Here is a 26,830-nt window from a genome sequence, read left to right as displayed (position 1 = left end):
ATGCCGTTCTCTCTCCTCATTGGATAAAGGTTGTAGGATACAAGGAAAGTTTTCTCCTCGGCTCAGAGCAGAGCAGAGTGACTGACAGACCCGTGTTTCAGACCAAACACTCTATAGAAGTGATTGCTGTCGGAAGATATAACTATTTAAGACTTATATTAACACAAACATTCCACTTACTTCTGCTTTAATATTAGTGTAATAACTCATCTATCAGACGATGTAGTCCAAACTTTGTGCAAAATTCTATTTTCGAGTAAATCCGGGATGAAAGTGGGGTAGTTTTTTTTCGCATTGGATAATGCAGGCGCACAAATTATGCATCACGTTGCTCACGATTCATCAATCAAACATCTGAGAGAAACGAGGAGACTCGTCCACCACCACCGAGACAAACTCTCCTCTAGATCCCTGCGGTCCATCACTTAGCCTCGCTAGCTAAGTTAGCAAGCTATAACGTAGCCAGCCTACTAGCTAACAGTTAGCTACATTAGCTAAACACACTCGCACACATACACACACCGAGCTCAGTCCCGCCCCAAACATTGAATATCTCGCCTGCTCGATAACGACCAATCAAATTTGTTTTCCTTACTCGAGTAGACTCGTGCGGCAACTCGTGGAAGGAGGCGCGACAAACAGGACAAACGGCCATTTCTGAACACCTTTAAAGGAATTTTAATAATAAATCAACTGTATTTTCCTGTTGATTTTATTTGTTTATTATTTTCTGTTCCAAAAATTGTTGATATACCTCATAAAAGAAATTCCAAGATCTGTCCATGCATATTAATGATTAATGCGCACAAACTTAAGGGCAATATGGTGGCCCTGGGGGCTCAATGCATTGTAACTAAAGATCGCTCCACCCTGCATCGAAGAGAAAGGAGCTGTACACCACTGCCGTTTTTTTGGTCGATCAAGGTGTTATGAAGTGGATGATTGCACAAATTCAGAAAAAAAACTTCATAAGTTTGAGAACACATGAGCTGTAAAGACTCACAGCACAACATTAGTGTTTCTGGGGACACAAAATGTGATGAAGTTGTTTCTGAACTATGTGTTTTCTTAAGTCACAGTGCATTGAGTCCTCTGGGCTTGTTGCAGGTAAACGTTTTGTTGTGGTATGTTGCGTTATGAAGGTTTCTCATGTTTAGGAGTTGCACTAATTAATGGAAAACCTACAACAGTGTTTTTCATGTTCTCAGACCGACACAGTTGTGATGTGATCATCTTCACTGTTCATATTACAGGACGTCACAAAGACAAGTAGCTACCTGAGGAAGTGATGAAGGACGAAATCCACAGTCCACAAAGTTTTAGCTATCTAAAGGTCCCATGATGCTTCAGCTGCATTGTTCCCAGTGAAACACAAAGGGACCAAGGGGGGCTTTTCCAAAATGGCTAGTGAGGACAGTAGGGACGATTAAGAGCACCTGATTATTGTTTTCGAACAGATCTGAAGAAGTGTAAACCCGTTCCTCAGGTTGTGGAGGTGTCCCATCACGAGCTGAGGTGGCACCGGGTGAAAGTTTGGAGCCACCCAGTGAATATTTTAATGTTTACAGTTGTTTCTTTTAATACGTGTATCATGAATGGAGTCGATTTCTAATATCACAGTTTGTACAACCTACACTCACTGTTTTTAACATCCCAGCTGTAGAGATGCTGCTGTTACTGGGCATTTAACCTGTGTGTTTGTGTTTGTAATGGGAAGTAGTAAGGTGAGTCAACTCATGAGTGGGTCAGTTTCTCTTTTCTGTCGTTTGGTTAAAGTTTATATTGTTTTTTTCTCCCTCGGGGTAAAAATAAAAATCTTGTTTTTGTGTCTTGTACGAAGCCTCGAGTTATGTTGATTTATATTATATCAATAAAATACATAGAGTTGAGCTTGTAACATTAGGACTCAATCTGTACTGAAAACAGCCAGTAGTTCACATTAACATTGATATATATTTTTTATTTTTTGTTATTATTGTGTTACCAAATGATAAAATAATGAAACATTTTACATAATCTTATTCTCAATCTGCATGAATTTCAGTTGCAATTTTGAAATCTCTCAGTTGTAGTTGCAAATTATTATTAATTACGAGTTTGGAGGTGTCTTACACTCATTTGTAATGTAATGTGTCATATTTATATGATATTTATGACTTTATTTGTGGTGTTATATGTAAAAACTGACATCATGTAGTGGAACAGGTGAAAAACTAAATGAGTTTGTGAGTAAAATGTGCATTTTCACTGCTTTAAATAAATGTATTATGAATCAGGCAGCATTGACCTCAACAGTTCCTCCTGCTGGACACATGCGGTACTGAAGCTGCAGCACAGGAAGAGGCTCAATCAGCAAACTGATGAGGTTCAGCTGCTCGGAGAGAAAGAGAAAAACAGTGGAGAGCTGGATTTCACCTCTTCCACACATCTGAGTTATCTGAGTCGTAAGATGCAGCGTAAACGCAGCTTTAACTTTAAACGAGTGCTTCCATTGTTTCTGCTGATGTTTGGTGCAGCTTGGAGACCTTGTGCTGCTCAGGTGAGATCTCTGTGGAATCAACTTCTCCAGTGGTAAAAGCCTAAAACTGAGCCTGACCTCACTCTCTGTGTTTCCTCCTTGTGTCTGCAGGTGAACAGAGAAGAAGCCAACGAGCCTCCAGGTGAGACTTTTCATTAGTTTTTTTTAAATATTTAAATCGGCTCAGACTCTCAGTTTTAAATTTACTTCTAAATCTCAGTTTATTATTTGGTCATTTCCATCTCAGACATCCCTCCTAGTTTAATATGATTAGCAAATACAAATCAAATTCAAATTTTTCTAGAGCTTATTTTAATTGATTTGCAATCACACTCGCCTCTTCTTTTCTAATTGCATTTACAAACGTCTCATGTTTTTAACATAATAAGTGAGTCTATGTTTCAGGTAGAAGCCTTGTGGACAGTAAAATACATGTGTATAATTGCACATAACAAATAGCAGCAGATGAGGGATGTTGAACATTGGAGTTGTCAGATTTGTTCTTCTTCCCTCCAAGGTTATTATAGTTTTACATTTTTCATTTGTTTTTATTTTTGTTTAGTTTTTCAGTTTAGTGTAGTTAGTTCAACAAATGATGAAGTAGTTTTATTTATTTTTGAGGAATTGACTATAGTTTTATTTAGTCTTTGTCTTGTTTTTTTAGTTATAAGAATTAACATTATCTCTGTGAGACCTCGAGATTAACCTCATCATCGTCCATTTTCTTCCTGCAACTTTAGCATCTCTATGAAAACTACAACTAAGCTGATGTTATCTGCAATTCAGTCCAGTTTAAGTTAGTTTTGCATTGTTCATTGTAGTTTTTATTAAATAATTATGATACATTTTATTTGGAAGCGCTTTTACAGAGTCACTTTACACTTAAATAAAATAGAGCAAAGTCAGAGTGGAATTCAGACCAAGAACCGCTGTATAAAACACATGCATCACACATTTAGTTCTCGTTTTTTGATTTTTTTGTTTATGAAATTGCTTTTTTACTGCTAGTTAGTCTTGGTCTTATTTAAAGGGATAGTAGCATTTTTTTAAAGTGGGGTTGTATGATCTACAAATAGCCCCTAAGTACTTTTTAATTGCAATAGAAGACTCTCTGCACTCCTCCCGTTAGCAACGCCAGCCCATAATAGCCCTGCCCAGAGATTTACAACATACAGCAGCAAATTAAGAATGAAGACACGGGGGTGCAAATTGGGGATATGAAACTAAATTTACTTTTGTATGCAGATGATATTGTTATCCTGGCAGAGAGGGAGGAGGAATTGCAGTCCCTGTTAGATATTGTTAATAATTGGTGCTGGAAGTGGAGGATGTCAGTTAATCAAGGTAAAACTCAAGTTATACATTTCAGAAAACATGGAGTAAACAGAAGTTCTTTTAATTTTAATGTGGGAGTTAAGAAAATATGTTATACCAGTGTTTACAGATATCTTGGCTTCAACCTGGATGAATATTTTAAGTTTGAAGAAGGTATTAATACACTTACTGATACAGCAGGTAGAGCATTAGGCTCTATTATAAGTAAAATGAAGAAGTGTAAAAACCTAGGGTATGCTACCTTCTCAAAGCTCTATGATGCCTGTGTTTCTCCGATTCTTTTATATGCAGCAGGAATATGGGGAAGTAAAGAATCATCCAGGGTGAATGCTATTCAAAGCCGAGCTATTCGTTGTTTTCTAGGTGTGCATAAATTTACTCCTGCTCTGGCTCTCCAGGGTGACATGGGCTGGGAACCCTGTTTGATTAAACAGAAAGGGGAAATGCTTAGGCTTTGGAATCGCTTGTCTTCTATGCCAGAGGATAGAATAGCCAAAAAAGTATTTAACTGGGATAAAACACATAACTATCCTTGGTATCGTGACATGAAAGCTATCTTCAGCGAGGCTGATCAACAACATATTTTCACTAATGGTTTGCGTTGTAATGTTAATTTTGTGAAACATAAGTTATTTCTTGAGTATAAAGAAAAATGGGCTAATGATATCTGGCTTAAACCAAAGCTCAGAACCTATTGCCAATTGAAAAATGTATATTGTTCAGAACCCTATGTGACTTTGCCATTAGATAGATCCAAGAGATCTCTATGTGCCCAGTTGAGGGCTGGGATTCTCCCTCTGGCAATAGAAGTTGGTCGGTTTAACTCAGTACCTGAGGATGAAAGACTATGCACATTATGTAATTTAAATGTAATTGAGGATGAACTGCATTTTGTGTTTCATTGTCCGTTATATGACGAAGCCAGGCAGTTTTTGTTTCAGAAAATGCAAAATGTGAAACCTGAGTTGTTTTGGGTTGATGATGAGGTAAAGTTGGAATGGTTCTTCAGAAAAGAAGTCTTTACTATAGCTACTTTCATGAAAAATGCCTGGTCAAAAAGAAGAGGTGAATTATTTATGTGAATTCCATGTGGTTTCTGTTTTTGTTTTTGTTTGGTTTTGCTCTGATTATTTTGTTTGGTGTCTGGATGTGATGATATTGTGTCTTGTAAGCCCTTATAGGCTGGGCGCCTTAATTGGTGCACGACACGTTAATAAATATAAATTCATTCATACAGTGTTGTGAATGGACCCAAAGAAACGGCCTATTTTCACGGCCTAAAAGAGGTTTTACCTGAAAAAAAATACACAGTTCCATTGTTCGCTATAATATAATTTTTTCCAGCCCTTCAAAGTGCAGGAAAAACACAGTTTTTATTTGGACCTAACCAACTGCTGATCTGCGGGCGCTAACCCTGGGCGGAGGGATACGTGAGTTGGTTAGGTCCAAATAAAAACTGTGTTTTTCCTGCACTTTGAAGGGCTGGAAAAAATGATATTATAGCGAACAATGGAACTGTGTATTTTTTTTTCAGGTAAAACCTCTTTTAGGCCGTGAAAATAGGCCGTTTCTTTGGGTCTGTTCACAACACTGTATGTTGTAAATCTCTGGGCAGGGCTATTATGGGCTGGCGTTGCTAACGGGAGGAGTGCAGAGAGTCTTCTACTGCAATTAAAGTACTTAGGGGCTATTTGTAGATCATACAACCCCACTTTTAAAAAAATGCTACTATCCCTTTAACTATAATCATCCTGTCCTCCAGACTTGACCCTACTGTGCTTCCTCCTCAGACGGACCCGGGGGCGACGCCGGCGCCTTCTTCGCCCTGCGGAGCTGCCACCAGCTGCTGCAGCGCGGCGACGGCGGCGAGTTCTTCTCCCCGGACTACCTGTGCTCCAACCCGTCTCTGTGGTGCAACTGGACCATCCGGGTGGATCCGGGCCAGAGGATCCAGCTGCACCTGGAGGACCTGACCCCCGACGACGCCTGCCACCTCAAACAGGACGAGCTCCACGTGGACGACCCCGCCGCTCAGTCCGGCGGTCACAAGGTCCTGCAGAGGTGCTGGAAGGAGGCCAAGTACACGTCGTCGTCCAACGCTCTGGAGGTGGTGCTGCTGATCGGCGGCTGGCCCCAGCTGCCCTACAGGGGCTTCTACGGCCGCTACCGAGCCTTCGGACCCCCGGTGATCTACAACCCACACGACGGCTTCGAGTCCGGACCAGAACCGGTGGAGTCGGACTCAGTGGAGGATCCGTCTCCAGCTGATTCTGATGAAATGGTTCATGGTTATGATGATCCACGTTCAGCTGTGACGGCCGAGCCGCTCTGGGAGCCGGAGGAGGAGGAGGATGCAGACACCGAGGTGGGAATCAAACCCTCAACCCTAGCACTGCCTGATGCCTTGCTCTTCTAACTGATTTGATTTATTCATTAGCACATGAGAGAAAAAACAATATTTGATTATTAAATTAAATCAGAAGTAAGCGATCCGGTGGTTTTGTCTAACTTCCTGTCAGCAGATGGAGTTAGCAGTCCCCGCCCTCGTCCCTACGTCACCACATTCACGCGCATCCCTTGGCTGCACACACAGAGAGGACTGCCCCTTTATGCCGTTCTCTCTCCTCATTGGATAAAGGTTGTAGGATACAGGGAAAGTTTTCTCCTGGGCTCAGAGCAGAGCAGAGTGACTGACAGACCCGTGTTTCAGACCAAACACTCTATAGAAGTGATTGCTGTCGGAAGATACAACTATTTAAGACTTATATTAACACAAACATTCCGCTTACTTCTGCTTTAATCGTCTACTTTGATAATCTAATAATCAGTGTAGTAGCCGTAAATCAAACTCAAAAGGCCACTGTTGCACCGTGGGTTGTGGTGTTCTCAGATGGGAAAAACATAATGTCCAAACAATTGTCCAGTTTAAAAAAAAAAAAAAAAAAAAAAGTGGAAAAAGTGGTCTATTTCACCAGAAAAGCGAGCAAACGTCCTGTGCCTCGCTCTCCCGCTCCGGTAAAAAAACCATTTGCTCACCCAGGTGCATGCTGGTCCCTTACCGACAGCCTACATAAACTCAGGTGCCCCCCCCCCCCCCCCCCTAACGTGCCCAAATGAAACAAAACACAAATAATAAACAAGAAACACCTAAAATAAATAAATAATAAACTAGAATACTAACATAAATCTAATCATAATGAAATCAAATAAATTGATTCAGAATAATCAAAACTAACTACTCACTAAACGAAATTCTAAACTAAACAGCACTAACTACTAACAATAAATAAGTAGCGCTACAACAATCAGTTTGAGTAGTTTTTTTTAAAGGAAAGAAGTCTAAATTCTCTGATTCCAGCTTCTTAAAGCAGATATCAGCTTCACGGCCGTTTCGGCTAATGCTGCGTTCAAGGCAGGCTTTTGAAACCGTAAGTTACAGCTTCAAGTCACAACTACGACTTGGTAGCGTTCCAGGTAACCCGTAGCTCGTGTTTTTACCATCCTGTTGTCTGTGAAAGTTCCCTATAACGGCCACTCGTAACTTCCGACCCGTGAACTCGTACCAGATCGAACTGGTATGACTTCACAGGAAGGAAAAACACAAAGTACGAGTTTCTTTGAACGCACCATGAGTTAGCAGCCCCCGCCCTTGTCAGGCATCAATTGGTCCTCGTGCTACGTCACCACATTCACGCGCATCCCTTGGCTGCACACACAGCCCTTCGTGCCGTTCTCTCTCCTCATTGGATAACACTTGTATCCCAGAAGAAATGTTTTCTCCTCGGGTTACAGCAGAGCAGAGTGACGGAGAGACTCGTGTTTAGGCTGAAATACTTCATGTAAGTGATTGCTGATGGAAAATAGGACTATTTAGGACTTATATTAACAAAAACATTCCACTGATATCTGCTTTAACTGTGAATATTTCTGGTTTCTTTGTTCCTTTATAACAATAAACTGAGTCTCTCTTTGGTTTGTGGACAAAACAAGACATTTGAGGACGACGTCTGGTGGTTTGGGAAACACTGATTTTTTAAAAACATTTTATTGACCAAACAACTAATTGTTTAATCGTTTAAGTAATAAACAGATTAATCGATAATGACAATAATCGTTAATTGCAGCATGATAAAAGAGTAGAGCAACAAAAACAAACATGCAATATATATACAACATATCCGCGCAGCAGTATTTGTCCATATCATGGGTGCAGATCCCGGGGGGGACGGGGGGGACATGTCCCCCCCAATTTCTGAAAAACATGAATTGTCCCCCCCAATAAAAATACCCCAAATTATTCAAAATTGAACAAATTTATTTTCAGACTTCACATTCTTCACATTTTAGATTCACATCTAAAAAGAAATGATTGAAATGGTGTAAAATAGCATAAAGTTTGACAAATGTATTTCTGACTCCACATCCCACCTCCAGTCTCCTCCACTACAATGCAAATTAATGGGTAGTTTCTTACACAGACGCTGATGACATCAGCAGGCCTTTAAAAAAACGACTCCCTCAATCTTAGGGCTTCATATTTTGATATTCATCCATATCAGTTAATCATGCATAAAGTAGTCCCATACACTGGGAGAAAAGGGAGATGGGGAGAAGAAGTGGGGATCTGGGAAGGTCGGATGGAGGTGAAAGATAAGAACGAGAGTAGATATTATATGTCCGAGACCCTTTAAATTATAATTTACTAGTGATACGTGCTGTTGGCTGTTTAGGACAAATACTGTAAACAAGAAAGGTAAGCACAATAAATGATTCCCTGTGCAGTACTTTTTGAATGATATGGCGAGCCTCTACCAAGTTGTGATTTATGGTGGCGTGTTATGAGCTGCATACGAGCAAAAAAAATAAAAATCACTTTTGTGTCCCCCCCAATCCTGACATTGGATCTGCACCCCTGGTCCATATAACGGTTGTGAATGGATACCAACTTTCTTCATCCAAAAAGACACACCAAAAAACATCCAAATACCTCCACACTGCTCGTCCGTAATGTCCCTCTTGTATTGAAGCCCCGACATGAGAAATTGTTCCGTCGGTCACAAACAAGCTTAAAATATAGACTTATTTCATTTTTTTCGGAACACTTTCTCATGTCGGGGCTTCAATACAAGAGGGACATTACAGACGAGCAGCATGGAGGTATTTGGATGTTTTTTGGTGTGTCTTTTTGGACAAAGAAAAGTGGAATCCATTCCCAACCACTTTATGGACAAATACTGCTACGCCGAGACCCCCCGTAACTCAGAGAAGCCACGGAGGACTCTGAAACTTCTCTCAGCCCTTAGTCGACATGAGGGGGAGGAGATAATGAGTGAAATTTGAATTTTGGGTGAAGAAGACAGGTGGTTATTCAGCAAAATGACAACATCCTATGTTTATCTGTCTCTTCTCAGTTTGAAAATCACCATCCGGTGTCTGGGAACTACAGTCACATGTATCCGTTCTCAGCTGTTCCCACGGTGCCGACGTCCACCCCGGGAACCTCCCGGGGTGGACGAGGAGTCCAACCGGAGCCTCCGCAGCAGCTGCAGCAACACCACCGGCAAAACCAGCAGCTCAGACCTGACGATCGCTCTCCAGCACAGGTGCGAAGAAATGTGGAGGTAGAGACAGACTCACAGAACCGGTCTAAGGAGGTGGAACCCGACTCCGAGTCAGAACAAACCACAGACGGCGAGGACGGGACGGAGCTGGACGAGGCCTCGAACCAACGGCCCTCCAGCTCTGAAGCACCAGGACCAGAGGAGACCGAACAGACTCATCCTCATCCCAACGTGGTGGAGCCGCTGTCGGACCACAGAGGAAACCGTGAGTCCACCCATGGTCCAATAAGAAATAGAGCAGATTTAAGGATAAAACAAATCCTACTAACTCATCTATATGGTTTTTACAGGGTATCTGCGGGTCTTAAAAAGTCTAAAATTTGAAAATCAAAATTTTAGGCCTTAAAGGGACAACGAGGAGTTTTGGAAAGTGTTTTCTACTACATTTAACATGAGCCTACGCGCGCACAGTGAAATTCATTTACTGGCGCAAGATGGACGTCTTGCCAAGAATGTTTTCATTCATCAAGAATTAAAGTCAGAGGTTGGAAGACGATCACATACCATCGTAGTTCCGACCATAAACGGTGATTCGGCGGCGTTATTCTCATGACTCACCGGGCAGCGTCTGCGAAACCAAAAGTAAAGAAATGCTGGTCGGCTCACCCAGCGTTTCCACCACCACTAATAATAACAAAATAACAATAGAGACAAAATGATATATTTATCGAAAATGGGCTGGAGAAACTCCTTGTCGTCCCTTTTTAAAAAGTCTTAAATTCATTGAATTATTGTGTTCAAGTCTTAAATCATTTTAGACAGGTCTTACATTTTCTTATGCCCATCATGTGCGAGCATTTCACTCGCATTTGCCCTTAATAAAAATACATGTGTGAACCGGGAAAATAATTGAGTAAAGATCACAACCTTCGATCGTTCAAAAACTGTTGATTTAGAGAAGCTGAAATATTTCCATGTTTGTCTATTCTGGGTCACATTAGAAGTCATCAAAGTTCAGGCCAAAGGTGAAGTGTTGGTGTTTTTACTGTTCTGTTCTCCAGTGTAAAACTGGGTCACGTTTGACCCTTAACATTATTCAAGGCTTAAAACCATCTGCCTGTTGGTTGCCAGTGAATTAAATACATAATGTGTTACATAAACATTTTTAATTTCGCTCCCCAATTTCTTTTTGTGCCTCCAAATCAGGGGCGGAGTGGCCATCGAGAGGACCGGGAGATTTCCCGGTCGGCCGGCGGCCAATAACTCAAGTGAGCCGGCCCGCAAGCTGCCCTGCGTGGCCGTGTGGTGTTCACGAGTTAAAAGTAACATTTACTGCACGCCCCCGTAATAAACTCCAAATTCTACCTCTACACCGACTTAGCAAGTCCATCCATTATTTGTACCCCTTCATGTCTCTCTACCTCTCACTCATGGTTGCGATAGTGAATCAGACTCTCATCAATCCAGCCTACTAAATGATTTTTGTTTAGCCTCCTATCTTTATCTAATTATTTCTGTTCAATGTTACAGAACTTTCATGACCACAAAATATAAAATAACCAGCAATTTAATTTGTTTGTTTGTTCTTAAACTAATGTCGAATGGTGCAAAGCCTCATGGGAAATGCGTCAGCCTGTCACTGTGAAAGTTATCATTAAACTAGCGGCTACGGCTAAAAACAGATCGACTCACGGAAGCTACCCAGCAAACCTGATCAGTCCTGCCCGTGTCTATAAGTTATATTAATTTAACAAGACAACACAGTCCGTGCTTTACTGTAAGTGGGCCAGTGCGCGTTGGTACGCGGACCGCGGTACCGTTACGAGCCGGAACCTCTCACATCACAGCAGCAGCACTACTCTGTCTTCTCCATGGGCACCGAAGCATGTTGGTGAGTAGGACAAGACCCCAAACCGTGGCGTTTGCAGCGCGCTGTCAGTAAAATCCATTTGCAGAGTTGAGTAGTTGAGAGGGGGAAATAAAGGAGTAAACATGACTGGATGTAATGTTATGGTCAGCAGTGTTAAAGCAGAAGTAAGTGGTCCGGTCGTTTTCGCTAATGCTGCGTTCCAGGTAGGCTTTTGAAATCGTAAATTACAGCTTCAAGTCACAACTTACGACTTTGTAGCGTTCCAGGCAACCCACTCGTGTTTTTCCGACCTGTTTTACCGGTGAAAGTCACTATAACGGCCACTCGTAACTAGGGATGTCCCGATCCGATCACGTGATCGGAAATCGGGGTCGATCACGTGGTTTCAGACTCGATCGGAATCGGACGTTACATCCCGATCAGGAATCGGATATATTACATATCTACATGTCAGGGTTTTCCTATCTGTCTAAAGCGAAGACGGGCCGCAAGGGGGGGGCGTATTATTGTGAGATTGTGATATTGTTACATCCCTAGTAGAGCACAAAGAACAGAAAAATAGTGGGATGATACAGTTGATCTACATTAAAAACTTTACTGCATTGCCAAAGTATCGGATCGGGACTCGGTATCGGCAGATACTCAAAATCAAATGACTCGGACTCGGTGGCAAAAAAATGTGATCGGGACATCCCTACTCGTAACTTCCGACCTGTGAACTCGTACCAGATCGAACTGGTACGACTTCACGGTCGGAAAAATACGAGTTTCCTTGAACGCACCATAACAGTCCTCGTCCCTACGTCACCACATTCACGGCGTCCCTTGGCTGCACACACAGCCCTGCATGCCGTTCTCTCTCCTCATTGGATAAAAACTGTAGGATACGATAAATGTTTTCTCCTCGGCTCAGAGCAGAGGGACTGACAGACCCGTGTTTCAGACCAAACACTCTATGTAAGTGATTGCTGTCGGAAGATACAACTATTTAAGACTTATATTAACACAAATATATCACTTACTTCTGCTTTAAGTAGGCTAAATCTGCTTGGGAGGCACTAATTGCAGCTCTTTCACTATGTTAAAATGCACCAGAATATGGGAAATGGTGTAGCCTTTATAAAAAAAATTATGGGGGAAGACCCCCAATTAAGTTGTGTCACCCACATTTTTTATTTTTTATTTTGCTTCTGGCACTCATATATTTTGCCATATGGACACATAGCTCTGTTTGAGCGGTGAGCAGTAGCCTACAGAAATATGTAAATGGTGTGTGTGTGGGGGGGGGGGGGGGGTTGGGCCGATGGTGGGCCGGTGAGGTCAGAATTTTCCCGGTAGATTTTGGTGCCCCACTCCGCCCCTGCTCCAAATAGTTCACTTTAGGCGTGCTGCTTGGTAAAAATGTTATGGTAGAGCCCTCGCTACCGCAAATGCTCAATAAAATGCTCCTGCAACACTTCATTGTGCTTTATTGAATGTATTTTCAACTACAAACAAGCCTAACACGCAACTTATATATTGCAATCAATTTCTAATATTGTAACTCCGGATATCTTTTGTACGTTTTTTTATTTGTCATGATATAGGTCTTAAATTTAATCCATCATGGTCTTAAAAAGTCTTAAATTTGAGCTGGTGAAACCTGATTTTAATTGTCTGTTTGTTTATCTCCTGCAGCCAATGGGAGGAATCACTCTGAAAGCCCACTCCTTCCTGGAGGTGAGTGTTGGACTGACGCTGAACTTCTCACAATCTGTGCTGGAGCATCTTCATCTGAGATCAAATCCAACTTCTTCTTCAGTCCTTTTGATAAGATGCATTTTTTTTATTATGTATATTTATTCTGTTTTTTATTAGTATTGATGATAATGAGTGCAGCGCTGGTGCTTTGCTACAGATCACCTGTTTGAAGCAGCAGTCGAGGTGAATTTCAGTCAGGATGTGGACGAGCACTGGGACGAGCTGGCCCGCTCTCTGCTGCTGTCGGTCAAAGCCTCGGTACGTTGACGGAGACACGTCACTGACACCTATAGAGACAGCCTCACCACTAAACCACCTGCTGCTGTTGTTGTTGTTGTTGTTGTAGATCAGTGAAAGGCTGGAGGCTCTGCACACTCCACTGTCCATGTCGTCTAAAAGAATAAAGAGGTGAGTCGACAGCTGCTGAAATACAAGACGCAGTGTTAGAGGAGGAGCCTGAGTGAAGCTGAGATCTAGACAAATTTGAATAAAACCCCCAAAATTCAATGAAAATGAATATTATATTTGCTAAAGGAACCATCCTTGTTATTTTCAGACAGTTACGTGACACAAAACCAGATTTCTGGTATTAAAATGATGTGAAAACAGATCAAACTTGACCTGAAGACAAAAGGAGCGTTAAACCTCTGAACTACATTGTCATATGATCTTTCAATTTGCCTCTTAGTTCCTCTTCATAACACGACAAGAAGAGAGGTGCAAGTACGACGATGTAAAGAAATGTATTTAGTAAAAAGAAACATCTTTAATCGAAGCTTTTAATCCCAGTTGCAGGTTACATATTCAGTAGAGCTTTGGATAAAACGATATTTGTGACTTTCATCTTTCTCAGCTTCCATTCACAACCTTGAAATTAAGGGAAATATTTACTTGTTTTGTTTAATTTTTCTTTTAAGTGTGGATGTTGTACTCATTTCAGCCACCAGAGGGTGCAGTAATGAAACTCTCACTTTCACCTCAGGTCTCCCAAACCGCTTAAGATCTTGTTCGGAGTGTTTACCAGGGCATTTTAACTGTCACATGGTCGTCGCGTTAACTTGTCGTCAAGATTCACTGTTAACATCAAAGTGTGTGTGTGTGTGTGTGTGTGTGTAGGTTGAATGCAGGAGTGTTGTACATCCTGTGGCTGCAGATCGGACCGGCCCCTGGGGGTCGCCCGGTGCACAGGGCCGTCCACGCCGCCATGCAGGGGCTCATCGCCACGTCTGTGGGTCTCAGAGGGATCCACAGGAAGGCCGTCATCGTCTCCGTGTCCACGGCAGGTACGAAGACTTACTGAGCACATGTGGGCTGCTGCAGGACCGGTTCATCCCTTCACCTTCCTCTAATGCCATATGGACTCAGCTGCCCAGTGTGAAGTGTGAACTGTTGAGTTGAAATGGAAAGAAGACTTTTATAAAATGTATAAAACAGAAAAGAAACAAAGGTCTTAAAGGGATAATTCACACAAAATTCAAATTTCACTCATTATCTACTCCCCCCCCCCCCCCCCCCCCCCTTTCAGAGTCCTCCGTGGCTTCTCTGAGTTACAGGGGGTCTCGGCGTAGCAGTGCATATAATGGTTGTCAATGGATACCAACTTTCTTGGTCCAAAAAGACACACCAAAAAACATCCAAATACCTCCATAGTGCTCGTATGTAATGTCCCTCTTGTATTGAAGCCCCGACATGAGAAATTGTTCCGCCGGTGATTTGCACTGACACAGGAAGAGCAGTGAACTGAGACACTGGGAGCTTCCGCTACAAACAAGTTTAAAATATAGACTTATTTAATTTTTTCCGTAACAATTTCTCATGTTGGGGCTTCAATACAAGAGGGACATTACATACGAGCACTATGGAGGCATTTGGATGTTTTTTGGTGTGTCTTTTTGGACGAAGAAAGTTGGTATCCATTCACAACCATCATATGGACAAATACTGCTGTGCAGACCCCCCGTAACTCAGAGAAGGAACGGAGGACACAGCCCTTAGTCCACATGAGGGTGATGTGGGGATGACGCTATGAGATAATAACACAACGTTACCACACAGAGTTGTTTTAGAGGGAAATTCAGAGACTGCTTGATGAAAAACTGTCCCTGAAGGCAACACGCATCAGTGGTTTTGCATGAATTTCCCTCTAAAACAACTCTGTGTGGTAACGTTGTGTTATCTCATAGCGTGGTGAATGTGCAGGTCACAACTTGTCCATCAGATGACTCATGATCACATGAGGGTGAGTAGATGATAATGAGTGAAATTTGAATTTTGGGTGAACTATCCCTTTAACTTTTGTTGATTTAGCAGATGATGAAACTCATTGTGTTACCACATCGTACCACATTGCATCGATGGTGCATCCAGTCCTTGCTTGTGTGTTTCAGATGTCAACGAGTGTGGGACCCAGCTGGTCCTGTGTGACATCAACGCAGACTGTGTGAACCAGTTCGGCTCGTACTCGTGCCGCTGCAGGCCGGGCTTCCTGGACCAGTCCCGTCTGGGATCGGGAGGAACCGTCTGTGTGGACATGAAGGCTGCAGGTACTGATGCAGTTACAGCTCAACTGGTCTGGTTGAAGATGAATGGATTACTTAATTCTGTCTTGTAAATGTAAAGTTGTACACATTTGACTTTGGGTATCAAGAGTTGGATGTTATGGTGTGTTCCAGGCAACCCATAACTTCAGTCAGTCAGTTAAACTCGTAACTTCCCACCTGTGAACTCGTACTAGATCGATGTACTCTCAGTTTACCAGTTGTAACTCGTAACTTGCCTGGAACGCTACAAACTGGTGACTTGAAGTCGTGACTTACGGGTTCAAAAGCCTGCCTTGAACGCACTATTAGTATCAACAAAAAAGCAGGTAAATTATGAAAAACCAGTGATCTCTGGACAAGGGGTGGGACTAAGTAAAGATTTACCTAGGTCCAGTCCCATTTCTCTTCCCTTAACACTAGCACTTGGTTTTGAGTGGCCTCCAAAGGGAGATAGCCCTTGATGATGGAGTGAGAAGTGTTAGAAGAGGTAGTAGTCTTACCCTACGAAATGGGACACCACTTAGCACAGCCGACATGTTCGCCTACGTCATGCATAGGAATGACGTAGATGCCACAACCTGTAGTGGGTTTTCATTCAAGTTTGAAAATGCCAGCTCCAGCAGTTGTTACCTGTTGAGCTTTGATGATCTTTCTTCGTTTGATGAACCAAGGCGTTTTCTGTTTTCTGAAGAAATGCAGAAAACAGAAGACGCCTTCGCCGCTTGTCGTCTTGCACTACATTGGAAGTCTGGACCTGTCCTTCTCTGATTTAAGGGCTGGTGGTTTTAAGGGTTGAAAAGCACTTCCCCTTCCTCTTAAAAGAACTGGGACACCTTACCCCTACACAACAATGTGCAGAGTGGCAAGTGGTTAAAATGGGACAGGGCAATAGTAGTTGTTCTTCTTCCCACTCCTTTTGTAAAGCAAGTGCTCAGGTTAAAAAAGTTGAAGAAACTGTCCAACACTTATCAATCCAAATGAAATGAATCAGCCCAGACCAGCTGCTGACTTCAATGTAACGCGCAATATCCTTATTAGGTGCAGTGTAAAGTATCTTTGATATTTAGTTTTATTTAGCCTACTGTATTGTCTTTTACCCTTTACTGTTTACTCTTATTTTCTTCCTACTTTTTACCGTTTACATCTTTTTTTTTTGTCCTCTGCACAAGAATTCCTATGTACTTTAACAAATGTATCTACAAATTACAAACTTCATCTTACCTTGTCTTATCTTGTCGTGTCGTCTGCCTGCAGGTTGCAGCTCGGGCCTGTCCGCTGAGACCAAAGGCGTCTATGTGCTCTTCTTCCTGCTCAGCTCGCTCCTCCTGCTGCTGCTGGCGGCGGCCGGCGTGCTCTACCGCCGCCACCAGCGCGGGATGTTCCTGGTCCGGTGCCACAGCAGCAGCAGCAGCAGCGTCTCTCCTCCTGACCCCAACAACAACAACAACCACCACCACCACCACGGCTACTTGAGCCCCGATGACTCCGACCTGCCCCCACCCCCCCCGGCCCGGGGCCCCAGAGAGGCCTGGCCCCCGGTGAAGGAGCTGCCGCTGCTGCGCTTCAGTCCGCTGCTGCCGCCGGACGGCTACATGGAGCCTCGGGAGGGAGGGAAGCTGTAGCAGAGGCTGGACTGACGGCAAAGACTCTTAACAAAATCTCTGTTCTGTTAGTTTTCTTTCACTTTGTATCAGATCTATTGAAACTCGATGAATTAAAATCACAACAAAGCAGCAGTGGAATCATGTCTTCAGTTAAGTTCACATTTTATTTCAGTTTTGCCCCTTTTTGAACAAACAATACATTTTGGAATAACACTTATTGAAGCGAACATGTCATGAGGTGAAAGATTTTGCTTTACTGCAAGTTTTAACAAAAATAATGGTTATAATGCCTAATTTTGACTGGCTACACAGTAGCTATTGCTCTGTCTTTGCTTTTGAACCCACAACCTCGGGAACCAAAGACCATTGTCTATCGCACTGAGCTAATTGACAAGTGGCAGTTCAACAGTGGCTTCACAAATTGAGTTAGCCAGTGTTGAGCAGCAGCTGCAGGTAACTGGGAGACCTGCTGTCATTCATTGAGCTGGAGCTGCGCGCTATGGCACAGAGCTCAGGTGGGACACTCAGGCCACTCGGATCTAAACGCGCTGACCAAAGGGATCACAGACGGAATGAAAGCGGTGACGTCTCTCAGCCCCGGTCCCAGAGCTGAGCAGTCCGGTACTGGAGAGGGAGGAGAGGAGAGGAGAGGAGCGCACTGGACGAGAGAGATGCGGCGTGCGTAACGGCGCTTAAATTACTTTAATCGCATGATCAACAAAGCTATTTAACCATCTGAACACAACTACTGGGCTCATCATTCATCACATGTAACAGCTTGGCCTGATGGTTTTATATCGCAAAGCAGCAGAGGACAACGATATCGCTGTTTACCTGTGCGCACTGCGCAGCTCTCAATTTAAAGGGCAAGACGGCGTGGTTTGGCCTTTAACTCGTTAATTATTCCATTAGTCCAGTTTCTCCGCGAGCCGGTGCAGGTGACGCAACGCATCACCTGACGGCGATTTTTACAAATGTATTGACTGATCGATAACATGTTAGAAGCTTGAGACTATAACAAAAACAAAAAATGCATCACATTTTTGGGTATGCCAGCTTCCTCTGTGGGTGGCACTGGCACACTCGTGGCTACGCCATCTCAGCTGCCTACAGCTGTTGCTGTTACTGTTTTTAACAAAGACAAAAACAGCGCTTGATTACTGAAAGGCAAAGCCCGTGTGGCGCTGGCAGCGGCCACAAATAAGGACACACTCACAGGGGCCAGTTGTTCCGTGCTGAAGCCCGAATGCCCCCTCCTCTGTCCCCCGCTGGCCCGCACTCACACCACCTCCGTTGATATATAAAGGGATTATTTGTTTACCAACACGGTGGATGTGCGCTTTAACCTGACTGCAGAAAGAACGGAGCCTTTTAACACCAGCGGTGATGAGGCGCTGACATCAAGGTGGTTGTGTCCACACACCCGTACTGGTTTATGTGACTTAAGGTGACATTTCGGCGCAGGAGGGAGTGGAGTGTGGATGCGAGCCAGTCTCCTTCAACCATGCACGGAAAAGGGGAATGATAGGAAAGGTTTTTCTAATTTAATGAGAAACAATGCCCAGGTCAGCAATGCATGACAATAAACATGTGGTTCATTTGTCCCCTCAAGTTACATAAACCAGCACAGCGTGGACACACACAACTCCGGTGACGCCGGTGATGTGTAGAAAAAGTATTTCCATTACATTTTGCGTTACAAGTTTGTATCGATACGTCTCAAAAACCACCTCATGAGAGCGTAAAAACTTTTTTGCGATATTTGAGAGTTTTTTCGAAATGTAGGTGTTTCCATTACCAGTTTTTAATTTCGATATTTAGGTTTTGCGCATTTCAAGGGGTAATGGAAACGCACCTAGTGACAGTTTCCTCATCACTAAACTTGAACCACCATCCTCCCTCACTCACGTTGTGACGACAGGACAAAGCCTTTTGGACATAGGCTACCTACCTTATATTGTAGCCGATATGCTGTGTTTTCCTCTCTGTATGCCTCTCGTTTCAGTTTTTGCCCCGGTCAGTCATCTGGTGCGCATCCGCTGTTTATCAGGCGCTTGCTCACTGGCTCACTGCTCTGCAAAATAAAAAGGAAAAAACACGCCGCGGTCCGGCGGAGAATTGGTAAAGAATTAAGGAGTGCTGGAGTAAACAATGTGTCTTATTTAATGACCAGTGAGATGACAAGTCTTCGTGGTTGCTGCTCTGTGCAGTGTCCGGTCTTGTCATAAATCACTGACAAATCAACCTGATTAAATCTCAGCAACAATCACACTCTCAAGCCCTTTCCCTCTGCCATCGTGTAAAACTTCACTTCCCTGCCTGCCACTTCTTTCTGTAATTTTGATACACATTTGTTTTTACCAATTTCAATTGTCTCAACAGTTAACCAGAGTAGCCTAATATCATTCTCAAGTCAGCTGCCAATCTGCAGGGACAGCGCGTGTCATAAGCGCGAGGACAAAAATGTAGCCTACAGCGTCTGCTATCTATGTAACCATGGTGAGCTCCAGAGACCGAGTCTCCCTCCTTCACTCATCCGCACACCAGCGCCTTGTGCCCGGGCAGCAGGCCGGCCAGCCCCCCTCTAGTTCTGGAGCTTTTTTTTTTTTTTTTTTTTGCTTTGACAACGGCTTACCGGTCCCGTCACTTCTACCTTTTTCCAGCCAGATAACGTCCAATAGAGGGACAAAAATAGGACTTAACATTTTATTGGTGTCGGCTGTAACCGTTATGTTAGGATAACTAACGTTAGTTAACTAACGTTAACGCCAAATACAGTTATAAATAAGCTGGCACCTGTGCTGGTAGCCTATTATTTCGACCGCGTTGTACCTCGCCACTCACCGGAAACCTTTAACTTTTACAAAATAAACGAAATAGGCCTAACTTTTCTTTTTTTTGGCAATATATCCCAAGTAACTTACCTGAAACGCACTCCGTCGACGTCTCTGGACCAAACTGACAGGAGGTCCCGCCGTCTGTGGGCAGGTCTGCGGCCGACTTAAAGCCGACGCACCAGAGACGTTTGATGAGCTGGCACAAATGAGTATCAAATTTGAAGATATTCGCCCATGGGCCGATGCTTGACAGATGTTATAAATTATAGGGCCGACGTCCAACCTCAGGCCGACGTCGGCCAGACGTACATGTGCTATCTGGGTAACAGCTGTTGGATGCTAACGTTACGTCTTTTGTTATTATCAGCTCTTTTAAAGTCCCACTCCCGCGACCCTTTTCGGTCATGTTAAAACCAGCTCATTAGCCATGCACATTAGCAATGCACCTCTGGAGGGTGGGCGGAGACTGCGCTGCTTTGCACCCGCCCAGCCACCTCCTCGCACCCCACCCCCCGCTCGCTGACAGCTGGACATTGTACAATTACAGATTAAGCGCGTTTAGCGTAAAACTCCACACTGGGATTTGATCCCAGACTGGAACATAGTCCTTGCTCACGGTGTAAGCTGCTCTACCAGGTGAGCTATACCTGTTATACCTTGACAGCTACACTGAGCTGTGAAGCCTTTCACCTCTGAGCCAGATGCAGAGCGGGGCGGGGGCTTGTAGCACTAGTGCCCTCCCCTGGAGCTGTGACACGTCAGCTCCAGTCTCCCTGAAACTGCCAGTTTGCGTCTGCCATTGGTTCACAGCAATTTGAAGGCAGAAAAACTCAGAAATGCAATTTTGCACTTCTTTCCCTGCTACTATGTCCTCTAACATCAGAAAAATGCCACAGGAACATGTGAAAAGCTCAAAAAACACGATTTTCACGGGAGTGGGTCTTTAACTCCACCTTATTTGAATAATTTCTTCTCTAAGTCTGTGAGAAATGTCATCATTTATGGTAGAAGTGAATAAATACACGTTTTTGATTTATTAAATGCTACCCAGACAGCAAAAAGACACTGTGGCAGATCTGAGCACAAACCACAGAGCAAACATTACCTAGAAAACAGTTGACCGGCACTTAGTCACAAGCATGTCCAACAGTCCAGAATGAGGATATAGTTTGTTGTGACTGTTGTCTACAGCCACCGCGCGGTTGGAGGCCAAATTAAACCACCTGATGGCATGGTGGTTGATTTCCATGTCTGTTGTCTTTCCCCCCAGATGGTTCTCGCGCACAGCCCCTGCAGTACATTAAAATAAGAAAAGCACACAAAAAGTTATGGTCCAGAAACCACCGACTCAACATTTTGATTTCTGTCACTTAAATCCTACAATGCAGTTTTGTATGAAATAGTAAACTACACTTGTATAAATGACTTTGGTCATCTGTGACATTTTTGTTGATAGGATTCAGAATTGTAAGAGTTTAAATGATCAGTTCAATATTGCATCAGGTGAGGGATTAGTCAACACTTACGTGTGCAGGGAATTGGCTCCATCCCAGACCGGCCAGCTCTTAAAGTGGGCATGAACACTTCCAAGGCGGTTTCCAACATCTCATCAAGTGGTCCAGCCAAGCTGTTAAATTGTAGAGAAAATAAGGACAATATTTTAACAAAGCTTTATGGAATTTGGTTAAACAAAGTGCAACAGAATTAAAACCACAGTTAACTTACGTGACAGTTTGGGTGGTCAGAGGAGAAGTGGTGGAGCAGGAAGTAGCAGTGTGATTTGCACTAGAGAAGAGAAGAGAGGAGGGAAGGGTAGAGTTCTATTATTTCTGCTGGAGCTGGATGATGTTTCAAGTCTCTACATAGAAGGTGCCCATATGAAGTATATCTTCAGTATTAGGTCACAGAGTGACACAGAAAAAAAACCCACTATTCACATAACAAGAGTGGGAAATCAGTTTTGTACGATATGCAACATATTAATCATGATGAAGTGCATAATTTCTATTTTATTGACTAATTTTGTGTCAGTTTCACAGAATCTGAAAAATAGAGAGGAAACACTGAAAAGAGATCTCAAGGAAATTTAAATCAAATGCAATTACCGAACTTGGTTATTTGGTTACTGGTCGGACCAGTCCCAGCCTGGTCAGATGCACTGATGAAGCCTCTTGGATGAGAGGTGAAACGTCTTCCTAGACAAATAACCAAGTCCAGTTGCTTTTGACTTAAATTTCCTTGAGATAACTATGACCTGGTCCTGGACAAATGAGAATATTCACAGGCTTACTGAAAAGAGAGCAAATCATGAAATGGGACTTTTTAAAAACTCTGTGATGGTTTTTAAGAAATGAAACCACTGGCAACCACTACAATCCATGTATTAAGGGGGGAAATATTGATCAAGAAAACAAAAAAATGGATCTGTTTGACTATTTGGACTAAAAAAAATGTTTTACTGTTCTGGAAATAAATATGTGAAAACAAAGAATGAAAATCCAAGTATATGGACAAGTAAGTGAACATGCAAACAGAGTTTTACAAAATCTCCACTCTGGCCGGAGTTTTTAGAAAGAATCGTTTTCAGGGCCGTTTGCATCTAAACGAAGGGTGCAAACGATGGTTAATGTCTCAGTTTTAAAAAAATAATAACCGCGTACGTATAAACCATGGATGTAAGTTATTATATTAACGCATAAACAGAGCCTCGGTTTTTTACTCTAGGCTAATTGTTGATAGACATCGGCCGTATCATAATCAAAACGGGAGGGATTTGACAGCTGACGTCCTGATGTTGGTTTGCTGCTGCTGTTAGCTTAGCTGTCAGCAGCAGCAAAGCTAACAACTGCGATAACCATGAGTAATTACAAAAACGTGCACACAGAAATAGTAATGTTTGTTCAATAATTTTTTATAGACTTAACAAACATCAGATTAGTCAAAACGGTTTTGGCAGCTCGGAGCCCCCACATTTGGTACCTACACCGGTGGCTAACGCTAAGTTACCAGTTAGCCGCTTGCTAAAATGTTACTACGGAGTGAAAATAAAGTGGTAAAATCCCCGGTTTCCACTACAACAGTCAAACTGAGCGAGAGAAAACATGAGACAAAAGGAGAAACTACCACTAAGTTAGTAACTTAGCTCCTGGAGCCACATTAGCATATCTTAGCCATGTTAACCATGCTACATGTCTGACAAGAATATTATAGTAGCTAGCTAGGCTATATTATACAAAAACGCTGCAAACAAATAGGTGGTTTTCAGATGACGTCACGTGGAACGTCACGACTGCAGATGGAGGGCAGGAAGTGTTTTGCCCAAGTGTATCCGTCTGCGGCCTGCAAGAGGGAGGCGTGTCGAGTAGTAGGCACTGTAGGAGGCGTGTCGCGTAATGACGTCACTACGCGACACGCCCCCTGCCACTACAGGGAACGCCCTACACACGGTTCTTAAAGGGATATGAGCCCACTACAGTTGCATGTTGCATGCAAAAGTTAACGACTTTGCCTACGTGTTCTTTGCCCTATAATGAATGTATTCAAAAGCTTACAAATGTTATTATTACATTTTTAATTGGGTAAAAACAATTAAGGCAGGATTTCATTTATATTAAAATTTAGATGTAAAATTTTCTGACTTTGCACAAGAGAAAACACAAGATAATTAACAGACAGGAATTCATGAGCTAAATGTCAGTGCATGTGGGAGTAAGAGCGTAATGTGTTGATATATATATGTATATATATATATATATATATATATATATATATATATATATATATATATATATATATATATATATATATTTATATATATATATATATATATATATAAAACTAGTGGCCTAGCTTATATTTATTTATATAAATAAATAAAAGTAGTAAATAATAATGTCAGTGCTTATGTGGGAGTAAGAGCGTAATGTGTATATATATATATATATATATATATATATATATATATATATATATATATATATATATATATATATATATATATATATAAATATATATATAAAAGTAGTGGCCTACATAACAAAATTAAAATAATGTGATGACAATAACTTTTATTATTCCTTAATGGGGAATTCATTTGTGAATCTCTCCATTCTGTAGGTTACTGAGCAGTGTTGCTCCCTTGCTTTCTCTCTTGATATCAGCAGGGATCATCAGCAGCATTCTCCTGGAGCTTGAGTTGCTGGCCCTCTCACCCTCTCTCCTACCTGCAACACCTCTTGGGCTTTGTTTGGTATTCTGATTTCCTTTATTCCACCCTACAACACACACACACTACTGTACTCATGCACTCACAGCACTGATCATAGACCATAACTTTCTTTGTCATGGTCGTTTTGTGACAAGTAGCAATTCATCTCAACTATATTTGGTCTGTCAAACGTATTTGTAGTGAAGAAGAGATCTATTTAAAAAAAACCAAACCAAAACATTTCAAGGCTCATTTTTTTTTTTTTTTATAGCCTGCTCAGAAATGCCTCAGAGGAGAGGGCTTCTTCCAGTTTCTCCTTGTAAATTTGGAGCTTCTTTGCTCCCTCCTTGGACATGTGCCCCACCAGGGCTTCGGCCATCACATTTAACTCACTGTCAAAAAAGAACAATAAAGGTTTTCAGCCTTACTTCCTTAGTCCATCGCTAAACACAATTATTATATACATTAATCGATGAATTAATTAAATTACACTGACACTTACAGTCGGCATATGTTCGGCTATTCAGACTAGTCAAGTTTTACGGCGGAACTGGTTTACTTCCTGTTTTGTTATCCGTTTTGGAGGTCTCATTTTACATCTCGCGTGGTTCAACGTGACTTTCCCGTGTGGAGGGGGCGTGTCTACGCGACACGCCTCTACGCGAAACGCCTCCCTCTTGCAGGCCGCAGACAGACCCCTCTCGAGATTAATGCTGAAATTTAACTGTGGCAGTGGCATTAGTTTGTTTGAATGAAAAGTGAGCAGGGCTGCTTCTGGGCTAAGGACTGAAATCACCACATTTACGTAAATGAATAAATGTTTTACAATGAACCGATCAGTCTAATACATTTTATTTTGTTAAGTCGACATGGTTACTGTATATGGCAAATTTATTACCACTTTATGACTTAAAATTACTCGGTATTTCTATGGGAGTCCTATGGGAGTGTCGCCACTCTGTTATATCAATCGCTCTGGTCGAGGCGGTGTGTTTCACTGCTTCCTTTCTCCCGATTTAAGGTTGTATGGATCGTATCCGATATATTTCTCTAATTTTTGGTGATACCTGCTGCGTGCAGGCTCGACCAAAAGCTTCGGAGTACTCGCTTTCCATTATTTTCAGGCACCGCTCTCCACTTCCTGCCCTCCATCTGACATCGCCCCGCCCCCTTCACGTTATCATAACCACGTGACTGAAAACAAGCTATCCTTGATTAAAAAAAATGTATATACAACAACGCTTCTACCATTATTTTAATAGTGACTGTAGCCTACTTACCAAGAACTCCAATGACAGATGCTCTGCCTGTGTCCTGTCGATCCGCAGTCCGCTCTGTGCTGCGCTCCCGTCGAAGTGGTTAAAAAAATGGACAGTTAAAATTTGAAGTGATTAAAAAAAAAAAAAAAAAAAAGGACAGTTAAAAATTTGAATTTCAGCGCATCTGGGCTGCGGTGCCGAAACGGATTTGAGCCGAACGAATGTTTATGACTGTCAGCCAGCTGTCAGCATGAGTCTCCACCCAGACTCGTTGCAAAGCTGGGTCAGAGGCGCTTGGTGATGTGACTGCTACGCGGATCTCTCGACTTGTAGCCGGATCCGGTGCAGTGTCTGCTGCTGTCTGGGAGGTTGTGTTCACAACTGTGTAACATAACTTATTACCAGCATCATGTTTGTCCACACAGACTACAAAGCAGTCTAAACTAAGTCTAAATGAAATATAAAATGTCATGTGTGTCTCTATTTGGCAGATGTGGGTCCACCGTGAGCTGATGCATGAACTCATCCTATGACAGCACCAGGATCAGCTTGAAACAGCCAGAGCTGGTAAGTTGAGAGTAACCAGTGAGTAGACTCCATCATTTAGACACATTTTAGGGCATTTTGATCATCACATTTCCACGGACACGACTCCCTGTCATCATTTCATCAATTTATAATGTTTAAAGGGACAGTATGGGACATTTACCCCCATCTAGCGGTGCGGTTGCATGTCGGCACGTATTCTTGCTGTTGCGTTTACGTAAACTCGGGCAGAAGTCAGAAAAACAACACACGCTGCACGAGGCAAAACAATACAGGCGTGACAATATGTTGTCATGGTGATGTCGTATTGTTTACCTGACCCACGTTTTACCGGCTTTCTCTCGTCGAGTAAAATAACATCCAGTCGGTTTGCCGACGGCGTCGCTCACGGCGTCATTCAGGTGTCTGACTGCACCTGAAGGCAACACCAGTGCCTCCGTCCTTCCTCACACTAGCTACACGGTGGTGACAGTTTTAACAGGCGCTGTCTGGAAAACTTTCTCCCCGAGCCGAGAAGCTCCGGCGGCCCGAGTTTGAGGTTACTTACAGCCACGGTGACACTGAACGTAAAACATGGCGATTCAACATGGCAGAGAAGGTTCGGTGAACCCCCCCCTGTATGTTTGTAACGACTTCTAACATCTCATTCTAAGGTACGAGAAAGCGCTCGTTTGTATGCGGGCGCGATTCCACTTTTTTTTTTTTTTTTCCAGTATCTTTCCAGTCTTTTTATACTCACAGTTACCATACTGTGTGTTTTTAAGACGATCAGTGGCTATTTTATCTGCTTTTACTGGATACACCGACAGCCGG

General features: G+C 42.7%; 1 protein-coding gene across 1 annotated transcript; it reads left to right on the top strand.

The window, feature by feature from the left end:
* Positions 1–11,731: 11,731 nt before the first annotated feature.
* LOC310990575 (uncharacterized protein) lies at positions 11,732–17,278 on the top strand (the record flags this gene model as incomplete). The annotated part of the gene is made up of 7 exons (XM_083978008.1): positions 11,732–11,792; positions 12,962–13,003; positions 13,182–13,282; positions 13,371–13,432; positions 14,141–14,307; positions 15,412–15,567; positions 16,819–17,278. 7 exons carry the CDS (start codon positions 11,732–11,734, stop codon positions 17,184–17,186), a joined length of 957 nt encoding a protein of 318 aa, XP_083834134.1. The 3' UTR covers positions 17,187–17,278.
* Between the last annotated feature and the right edge of the window lie 9,552 nt (positions 17,279–26,830).

Source organism: Trachurus trachurus (assembly GCF_905171665.1).
Source record: "Trachurus trachurus genome assembly, chromosome: 1".
Classification (NCBI taxonomy): domain Eukaryota; kingdom Metazoa; phylum Chordata; class Actinopteri; order Carangiformes; family Carangidae; genus Trachurus; species Trachurus trachurus.
The sequence above is the reverse complement of the archived record's forward strand: the minus strand, read 5'-3'. Positions and strand labels throughout refer to the sequence as shown.